The sequence below is a fragment of the Impatiens glandulifera genome, chromosome 5 (genome assembly GCF_907164915.1).
Source record: "Impatiens glandulifera chromosome 5, dImpGla2.1, whole genome shotgun sequence".
Classification (NCBI taxonomy): Eukaryota; Viridiplantae; Streptophyta; class Magnoliopsida; order Ericales; family Balsaminaceae; genus Impatiens; species Impatiens glandulifera.
The window spans coordinates 36,855,043-36,865,983 of record NC_061866.1 but is presented as its reverse complement, the minus strand read 5'-3'; the positions used below and the strand labels follow the sequence as shown (position 1 = coordinate 36,865,983).

At 30.8% G+C, this 10,941-nt stretch overlaps 1 protein-coding gene across 1 annotated transcript; it reads left to right on the top strand.

Annotated features, from left to right (window-relative positions):
• The first annotated feature begins 210 nt into the window (after nucleotides 1-210).
• LOC124940647 (eukaryotic translation initiation factor 3 subunit J-like) lies at nucleotides 211-3,975 on the top strand. The gene is made up of 7 exons (XM_047481180.1): nucleotides 211-422; nucleotides 782-858; nucleotides 1,372-1,493; nucleotides 1,837-1,976; nucleotides 2,764-2,911; nucleotides 3,000-3,159; nucleotides 3,538-3,975. The coding sequence occupies exons 2-7, from the start codon at nucleotides 846-848 to the stop codon at nucleotides 3,630-3,632; spliced, it is 678 nt and encodes a 225-aa protein (XP_047337136.1). The 5' UTR covers nucleotides 211-422; nucleotides 782-845; the 3' UTR covers nucleotides 3,633-3,975.
• The last annotated feature ends 6,966 nt before the right edge of the window (nucleotides 3,976-10,941 follow it).

Genomic DNA, 10,941 nt, shown 5'->3' with positions numbered 1-10,941 from the left:
TATAGAATATAGAATAAGCACAAATGAGTATTGAATTTAATCTAATTCAAATGTATAAAAAACATACATTATTTATTTAGATCTATTTCATAATTGATTAATGGCATGCTACATATGTAATAAATATTTGTCAAACCGGTTCAAAATCCAAACCCTATTTTGAGCCGGTTCAGATGTCGAATATATATAAACTGAAATCTTACATTTCAGGCTATTTCAAGACAGCAGCTGGGTGGGGGGTGTTCCGTCTGGCTCTCACTCTGCAGTCGCCGCGATTCAACTCCGGGTCCAACCAAACAAGTACAAATCGTCTATTATAAGCGCTCGGCGATTGAATAACATCACGATTTCACTTCTCTTTACAAATCCCTTTTAGGGTTTCTTGAAACTGATTTCAATTTATTCTCAGTTGCGAATCTAAGGTAAGGTTATTGATTTCTCACTGATTTCTGCATCTATTTTGATGCAAATTTGTTAAATTTATCATTTTTAAAGCCAATTATCCGTCTTTTTTGCGTTATCCATCGAACCAGTTGCTGGAGAAGAAAACAATTTGTTTATATTGATTAGCGTTTAGATCTTTTTAAGGGGGTTTTGGTAGTTAAATTGGAGATTTCGATTCTATCTAAAACAGAACAAGCATAGTCAAAAGATAATTTTTTGCATCCCCATTCCCCATTCAAGATTTGATAAGTTATTCCTGTTTTGGTCTTTCAGATTTTGATTATTGGAGCCCATACAATGAAATGTTTAACATCGTTCTTTTCCTGTTTAAATGCAGCTTTCTGTTCACTTTTTAGTTGGAGTTTGAAGAAGTTATAAGGTGCAAGGCTTACTACATTGAAATGGACGATTGGGGTAATACTTTCTTTTTCTTGATCCCCTTTTAGTATGCTGCTGCTCATCATTTTTAATGGAATGTTTTCATTGATCTCCTCTTGTTACCATCACATCTTTAGATGCCTTTTTTTTATACACCAAAATCAAGTATGAATAGAAATACCTGATGATATATGTGTTTGGGCTTAGATGATCACAAGAAACTCAAACATGAATGTGTTTAGTTTATGGGAAGCTTAATCTATGTAACCTGATTATGATATTACTGCAACATGTCTTCAACAATCATAATAGTCAATACTTTTGAGATAATATGCATGATCCATCATGTCATGGGATCTTGAGTATAGTCCATTGCTTGTAATACCATATTTTTTCAGTAGCATTGCCGATAGATTTATTTTAGTCTTCGAGCGTACACAATTGCTATTTATTAGAAATAACAAATTAATACCAGTTTCACCTGTCAAAATAAAGAGCAACAAGAACAAGGGTGGCCATGTTTCATCTTTTTCCTTTTGAACTTTACAGAGGAGGATGCACCTGTTTCAATTGTCATTAAAGAGGATCAAACAAGAAATTTGTGGGATGATGAAGATGCGGATGATGATGAGATAAAAGATTCTTGGGAGGACGAGGATGAGCCTGCTCCAGTAATGTTCTTTCTTTCTTGATTTATTTATCTGGATGCCAATAATGCTGTCATTGAGTGTTATAGCCTGCCAATATCTTAACTACTTGGCATAAATCTTAGAAGTGATTTTGTGCTTGTGAAGTTTTCTTCTTTTCATAATTCTAGTCTTAACGCTAATTTTGTAACTTAATTTTCAATTTTCAACCAGAATAAAGTGCTGCTGTAGGCAACTCCAATTGATGCTTTTCAATCAACCTTTTCTTCTATTAGCCTATTATTAGTCAGAGCAGGCATAACACACTATTAGAAAATATATATCTTTTCTGATGACTTTGTCTACTGTTGCAATGGTATATTATCAGGCTCCTGCACCTGTTGCACCTCCTGCTGAAAAGGTCCCCAAAAAATCAACTGCAAAAGCCACTGATAAGAAAGGGAAAACTGTTGAAGTAGAAAAGGAACCATCACTTGATCCCTTGGCAGAAAAACTTCGCCAACAAAGGTGAATTTCTCTGAGTAAATATTTTATTATATTTTAGTTGCTAATATCACGAGTTCTTGTAACAATAAGAAGTTGACTGTGAAGGAGAGACTTAGGCTTCAGAGTTCAAAGAAACTCAATGGATACATGAATATTACAGTTATTTTTGCATATCATTAGTTTTTATCCCTGTTATCAACGTGCATGAAATTATTAGGAATGCATAAATACACTATTGCTCAGCTTTTTTTCTTATCATTTTTCTATCTGTATTAATCAAGTTATTAACATGCATCCTTTACTAATAAGCAAATTTACCAACCAACAGATCATGTGAACATATATTTTTGAATCCCCTTGTTATCACAAACTGATACGAGAAGCATGAAGATTGAGCATACTAGTTGAATGCATATATCGAGTTCTCATTGTATTCTATATTGGTGAAAACATCTAATCCACATACATTTTGTTTGAACTCCCGGTGAAGATGAACCCCACCGAGGGTAGTTCAAGTGGTTAGAGTTTTTTGTTTGTTTGTTGAGTGGAGGATGCTAGCATGACCCCCACAGTGGTAAGAGTCTTGAATTAAGAGATTGAGGTCTCAGATTTGATTCCCCCACTGAAAGCCCTTCGATTGAAAAGGGGGGTAAAACACTCACACTGAATGGAGCATTGATCTTATCATCTGTTCTTGTCATCCCTTCATTGTTTTTCTCATTCATTTACGGATATTATATGAGTCCTTTTCCAGCCTTTCCTTGGAGATGATGTTTCTACTTGTTGATTTTTTTTTTTATTTGTGCAGGCTTGTGGAAGAAGCTGATTACAAGTCCACTGCAGAACTGTTTGCTAAAAAAGGTGATGAGAAGACGCTTGATTCTTTCATCCCCAAATCTGAAAGCGATTTCCTAGAATATGCAGAACTCATTTCTTACAAGTTGCGTCCCTATGAGGTTAGTTAGTTGAATGTCGATTAATAATGCGGTGATAACTATTGTGTTGAATTATATCTGATACAAAATTTTCTGTTAATTTTAATAGAAAAGCTTCCATTATGTTGGGTTGCTTAAAGCTGTGATGAGACTATCAATGACTGATTTAAAAGCTGAAACTGCTAAGGATGTAGCTTCTTCTGTTAATGCAATTGCAAATGAAAAGCTTAAAGCAGAAAAGGAAGCCAATGCTGGTAAAAAGAAGACAGGTAACTTATCCTTCCTTTTTCCTTTTGTGTGCGTCTGCAGTTCACTATTGGAATCACCATCAATCTAAATATGCAGTTCTCCACTCTAATGTCGACCCTTCTTCTACTATATCCTTAAATTTACAACAAAAAACAAGCAAATTGCCTCTACCAACTTACTCATGAAGTAGATTTTTAATAAATGAATGAAAAAAAGGATTAAACAGTTTAGCTAATATTCTCTGAATATGAAATTGGAAACACAATTCATTTCCAAACACTCAAACAAAAAACAATCACAAAAACATGGTTCTTTGGAACCACCAATCAAACAAAAACTCTTCTTTTCTTTAGTCTTCTCACATGAATCTTCATGAAAATGTGCAACGTTGGTTGCAGGTGCGAAGAAGAAACAACTGCATGTAGATAAGGCGGATGATGAGGCGGCTGTTGAGACCTATGGTGGCTATGACGATTATGATGACTTCATGTGAGCTTATTATTCATGGATGAATTTGAATTTGAGTTGGATTCTGGATCCCCTTTTCTTCTCTGATGAGAATTCTAGGATCTCTCATGTGAGGAATTTTGTTGCTATTTTTGCCCAAGAAGACTAGTTTCCCCAAGTGTGTTCAATTCTCAGTGTTTTACAGTCTGACTCTGAAACTGCATCTATATATTCTTTTTTTTAATATTTTTTTTGGGGCAATGTTTTGAGTGACAAAGCTAATCCTCTTGTTTAAAATTCTTTCTATTTTACCTGTTTGTTGTTTTAGACTGCAGAATGAGGTTGCAGAACTATTGTCCTCTTTCTCTATATACTTTCTTTGTCCTGAATCTTGATGTTAATTGAGAAAGTGTCAATAAAATTTTAAGCCTATTTGAAAACATTTGAAAAGTTAAGTTTGGTTAAGAAAATACCAATCAAAAATATTAATTTTGTCATTTGTTTTTGATTTATAACAAAGAGCACTGATAGGTCTTGGTCAAAAGATTCCCTCTCCTTTAATTTTTCTCTTTACCTTAATTATTTCTCTCTTAGTTTTTATTTTAGCAATTCTAATTTTAATTATGCCTAAAATTCCAAACTAAACATAGTGATTCTTTTCTTTTAGAAACCCAGCAGTAAATTCATTTAGAAACCTAGCAGAAAATACTTGTGGTTTTTATCTTATATACAATTTTATTTAGAATTAAAGTGATAAAAATATAACAGGATTAAATTGACCTTTTCATTTTTTTTAATATTTTGTCATGAATGAATTATTAAAATTTAATGATACATAACCAACTCAACAAATTAGAGTAAAAATAATATAATTTAATACTAAAAATAATTAATTAAAAGATAATAAATCAAACAGTTGTAAATAGAGGGGTATTCATCGTTTCGGTTTTTGGGTTATCCGAGTTTCTCAGTTTAAGTTTTTGAAATTTTTTTAAAAAATTCAAAAACCGAACCGAATTCGAATAAATTATATTAAAATCGAACCCAATTCGAATTGAATTATTTTTTTAATTTTATTTTCAAATTAAAAATAACCAATTTTTTTTTTTTTAAAATAAACCCGATTCGAATAAATTATATTAAAATGAACCAATTCGAATTCCTTTTAATTCAAATTCAAACCAAAATTCAAATTAGAAATATCTTATCTACTAAAAGCCTAAAACTAAAAAAATAAGAAGTAAAAATTATTCAAACTATTCTTAGTGATTTACCATTCAAATGTTCAATGTTAGGCAAGTAAAATAATGTTGGCATCTACCCATGCTAATGAAGAGTTTTAGAAATTCTTACAACTTAGAGATGAGGTAGGCTATAGAAAGAACAGGAAATTAGATGAATAACTGAAGGTGGACGGCTAGAGGGAGGGAAAAGAGAATGAAAGATTAATGTTTTATTGAGCTGGATAAGAATATCTGGAATACATATAAGGCCTATGATAGTTTTATATATAATTATTTAATTATATGTATTAAATTATATAGTATATATAATAAAATAAATAATAAAAAATAAATTCGATTTTCAGGTTAGTTTTTGAGTTGAAACCCAAACTAAAAATTAAACCTGAACAAATCGATCGATTTGATAAAAATCTGTAACAAGAGATTGAGAGTGAAGAGATGACAAGAATAGAGGATTTGCACAAATTGAAAAATAACCCGATAAAGGGATTTCTCATTATTCAACCTTATTTATATTGTCTCAATTACAAAATGAGTAATAAACTATTATCTCTAGTTTAAATAAGTCCTTAGATTTATATTCGTTATAATGTCAGAATGAAAGTTAATTATTCTAACTAATCGATATCAAAATGACTAATGCAGTTAATTAACTGCCTTAACAAATATTTAGCAGTTAATTAACTCTAACAAATTTACTCAAATCATAACAACTTTGTTAAACAATAATTAGAAATAAAATAACTTTATTATTTTATTTCTTCACTCCCCCCTCAAGATGAAAGTCTTTGAGCTTTAGCATAAGCCTTAAATCTTGAAATTGTTTAACATCAAGAGCTTTGGTAAATATATCTGCATTTTGAACATTAGAAGCAACATATATTAAAGTAATAAAACCATCTTTGTATTTGTTTCTTACCAAATGACAGTCAATATCGATGTGTTTCGTTCTCTCATGAAACACCGGATTTTGCGTTATATGCATCGCTGCTTTATTGTCACAATACAAAACAATAAGCAGATTAACTTTGATCTGAAAATCAGCAAGTAAATAAGTCAGCCATTGTAGATCACATACTATGACAGCCATAGATCTATATTCAGCTTCAGCTGATGATCTAGATATAGTTTGCTCTTTTTTTTGTTTTCCATGCTACTAGAGCATTGCCAATGTAAATACAATAACCTGTAAGTGATTTTCTAGTATCATAACAAGAAGCCCAATCACTATCAGAATATGCTGAAATAACAAAATCATTCTTAGATGCATAAAAAATGCCTAAGGATGGTGTTCCATTAAGATATTTAACCACTTTGATAGCAACCTCAAAATGTGATTTATATGGTTTATTAATATATTGACTTAACTATTGTGCTGCATATGCAATATCTGGCCTAGTGAAATTCAAATATAGTAAACGACCAATTAATCTTCTATACTTTTCAACGTCACAAAGGGTATCATTCACTGGTTCTTGAACCAATTTGGTATCTCTAGTCATAGGAATAGATGATGGTTTAGCAGCAATCAAGGACATATCAGAAACAATGTCAAGAATATATTTTCGCTGGTTAACATAAATTCCATCATCAGTTTGTATAATTTCAAGACCTAAGAAAAACTTAGCTTTACCCAAATCTTTAATAGGAAATTTGGTATTAATCATATTTTTTTATTTCATCAATTTGCTCTATTGAATTCCCTGCTAATAGGATATCATCAACATAAATAAACAAACAAACAATATTAGATTCATCATTTTTGATGAATAAACAATGGTCATTCTCAGATTTTTTAAAACCACTTTCAATAAGGATGTTACAAATTTGAAAATGCCACTGTCTAGACGATTGTTTCAAGCCATATATGCTTTTGTTTAATTTACACACTTGTTTTGGTAGTGTTCCTTTTAAACCTTCTGGAACTTTCATATATAAATCTTCTTCAACTAAGCCATGCAAGAAAACATTATTCACATCTATTTGATGTAAATGCCATTTCTTAGCAGCTGTTAAAGCAAGAAGTAGTTGAATAGTCGAATTTTTAGCTACATGGGCATATACATGATGAAAATCAATTCCATCCTTTTGGTTATACCCCTTTGCAACTAGTCAGGCTTTACATTTATCAATACTGCCATCATCATTCAATTTTGTTTTAAAAATCCATCTACAACCTATTGTTTTCTTTCATTTAGGAAGTTCTGTTATAACCCAAGTATTATTTTTATGAAGAGCAGTAAGTTCATCATCCATAGCTTTAATCCAATCTGGATTTAAAATTGCCTGTTTGTATGAAGTTGGTTCAACAAACTGATCAATGTTGCCCAAAAATTCAATATATTCTTCATTGTTGCAAGTTGATACAAATGGAAATGATGGTGGTAAATAACTTTGTTTTTTATTTACATTTGTCTCAACTTGACTTACAACATAATCCTTCATCCAAACAGGTTGTTTTATAAATCTTGAACTTTTCCGAGACACGTATTTTATTTCATCTTGAACAGGTGAATGATTAACTTCATGTTCATCTTGAGAAGCAAAAGTTATCCCTTCACTTGTATTCAATTCAGGTTCAGAATTAGAATACAAATTTTGATGTTCTGAAATTTTAGTTTGAACATTTTCAAAATCATTATCATAATCTAAATTATCTAATTCTGTTTCAAAGAAATATGGAAAATCAGAAGATTTGTTTCCTTGTAAAATTTCTTTGTTTTGGAAATTTTATCAGAAAATAGAAAAATATCTTCATGAAAAATAACATCTCTTGAAATACTAACATTTCCTGTTTTAATATCATAAACTGTATATCCTTTTTTGTTTAAAGGATATCCAATGAAAACACATTTGTTGGCTCTTTTTGAAAACTTTGATTTGTTTGGATAAACATTTGCAGAATAACACAAACTACCAAAAACTTTAAAATAGTTATAATATGGTTTCTTTCCCGATAGCATTTCAATTGGAGTTTTTCCATTTAAAATGTTAGTGGGAATTCTGTTTATTAGATGAGTTGCAGTCAATAATGAATAAGGCCAAAATCTAGAATCTAAATTAGAATCAATCATTAATGACCTTGCAACTTGAAGTAAATGTTTGTGTTTTCTCTTTACAACACCATTTTGTTGAGGTGAGTAAACACAAGTTGTTTGGTGAATAATTCCTAAAAAATTAAACATTTCAGAACATTTTTCATTTAAAAACTCAGTTCCATTGTCTGATCTAATTATTTTAATAGTTGTGTCATATTGATTTTTAACTAACATAAAAAAATTATGAAGTTTTTCAAACACAAAGACTTTACTTGGCATAAAAAAAATCCAAGTACATCGAGAGTAATCATCAACAATAGTAAGCATGAAAGGTGTGTTAAGGATTAATTCCTCTCGATATGGACGCCAAATGTCAATATGAATAAGTTCAAAAATCTTTGACGTTTTAGAAACGCTTTGAACAAAAGGAACTCTTTGCATTTTAGTAACATGACATGTTGAACAATGAAAAGTTTTATTCATAACAGTAGGAAATACACTTTTTAGAACATTTAAAGCAGGATGTCCTAATCGTTTGTGTAAAAGAAATGAATCAGAAACAACATTTAAAGAAAAATGAACTGCAGATTTGTGATTTTTTTTAAAAATTGGACTGTCTTCAATGAAGTACAGATTCCCCATTCTCTTTCCCAGATTTACTTTGAACCTTGTTTTAAGGTACTGCAAATAACAATCAGATTTTGAGAAAATACAATTCATTTTGTTATCCTTTGTAAGTTTTGAAACTGCAATTAAACAATATCTAAAAGATGGTGCATATAATACATCTTTTAGTTTCAAACAATCAAGAAGTTTAACAGTTCCTATTTCAGTTATGTTCCTACTTGATCCATCAGCTAAGTATATAATTCTAGGTTCATGAAGTTGTCTTATATATGAAAATGCATTCCTATTATTGCATATATGACAAGATGCTCTTGAATCAATAAGCCACATATTTGATATATTTGTTTGTTCATTAATGCTGAAATCATATTCAAATGAATTAAGAATATAGTTAGGAAACTTACCTGCAGATGAAGAAGATCTATTTGCCTTGTTCTGTAAGAACTGTTTATACATCTTGTATTCATCAATGGAAAGTTCCTGAAAATCATCTTTGTCTGCAGTGGCATGAACAGAAGTTGATGGTCTTTTCTTGATCACATTATCTTTTGGTTGTTTCCACCATTCTGGATATCCAATCAACTTAAAGCAGCCATCCTTCATGTGACCTTTACCTCCACAGTGTGTGCAACTTGCACTCTTATTCTTGTTTGGAGGATGATAAACTCTTTCACCTTCTTCTTTTATCACCATTGCAGATTCTTGAAAATGCCTTTTTTGTCTGGTCCTCTTTTCGACATTCTGAAGCATTGTGAATGATTTATAAACGTCTGACCATGAATCTTGCATGAGTATTTGATCTTTGACATACTCGTATTTATCATCAAGCCCCATCAGAAATTGAAGAATCTTAAGTTCTTCATCATCTTGAAGCATTTCTGCTTCAAGAAAGCATCCATCACAATTAACTCGAATTCCTTTACATCTGGATCTTTTAGAGGTTTTAACCCCATCATCTCATCCCACAACAATCTCACCTTTGAATAGTATTCTTCTAATTCAAGGTCACCTTGTTGGACGAAGCTAATATCCTTTTGAAGGTTGTACCTCCTCGGACCATTGTTGCCTTCATATCTGGACTTGTTCTCAAGCCACATATCATGACTGGTTTTCTTGGATTGAAATCTTCTTCCAATTCTTGCCTCTATCGTATTCATAATCCATGCCCTAACTAAGGCATCAACAATACCCCATTGATTTGCATCTTCTTGATCTTTTGGTTCTAGATATGAACCATCAATAAAACCTATCTTAATTTTCGCTTGAAGAGCTAGCCTAATACTTAGACTCCATCCGAAATAAGTTTCCCTTTTAGTAAGAATGACTGAGGTAATATTTAGGCATGGATGATTGACTAGATGTATAAGAAGAGGATCATTGTTGTATTTCCTTTTTGTAATTGGTTGGTTAGGGTTCTGGTTTAGATTCTGGATGTTAGGGTTAGGGATTTGAGTCATAGTTGGTGTACAAGTTGGAATTGAAACTCTATTTGACTCTAAAACCATCGACCTAAGAGTAGTATACATTTCTGTTGGAATTTCAGGAAGTTGAGGTTCAGAACTTACATTGTTATCTAAAGATCCAGAAGCCATTTCTTACTTTGATAGAATCAGTAGATCGTCTTCTTCTTCGCCTAGATTTGCTCTGATACCATGAACAAATCGATCGGAGATCGATTTGATAAAATCTGTAGCAAGAGATTGAGAAGAGATGACAAGAATAGAGGATTTGCACAAATTGAAAAATAACCCGATAAAGGGATTTCTCATTATTCAACCTTATTTATATTGTCTCAATTACAAAATGAGTAATAAACTATTATCTCTAGTCTAAATAAGTCCTTAGACTTATATTCGTTATAATGTCAGAATGAAAGTTAATTATTCTAACTAATCAATACCAAAATGACTAATGCAGTTAATTAACTACCTTAACAAATATTTAGCAGTTAATTAACTCTAGCAAATTTACTCAAATCATAACAACTTTGTTAAACAATAATTAGAATTAAAATAACTTTATTATTTTATTTCTTCAAAACCGAAAACCGTATTTGAATTCAAATCGGTTTAGAATTCGATTAAAAAATCAAAAATGAAATTCGAATTCGGTTAATTCGAATTGAGATAAAATATTCGGTTCAGACTATATATTGAACACCAATATTTGTAATAGACCATTTCACAACTTGTTCAATAATATATTGTTTTTTCATTTTAATAAAATTATATATTTTGTTATTTGTTTTATTCATTTTCATTTTATTACTTTCAAAATATAATATATATTTTAAAACATATATATATATATATTTATATATTTTGTTATTTGATTTATTCTTTCGTTATATTTACAAATTAATAGGTAAAGAGTATGAATGACAATGGGGTGAGAAATGCATTTACTATCCTCGTCCATTATACTTCGATTTTTTTTAATTACCATT

Coding starts and splice junctions, on each gene's coding strand:
- LOC124940647 (XM_047481180.1), top strand. Junction 2,912..2,999: donor ACAAGTTGCGTCCCTATGAG/GTTAGTTAGTTG, acceptor TAATTTTAATAG/AAAAGCTTCCATTATGTTGG. Junction 3,160..3,537: donor TGCTGGTAAAAAGAAGACAG/GTAACTTATCCT, acceptor CGTTGGTTGCAG/GTGCGAAGAAGAAACAACTG.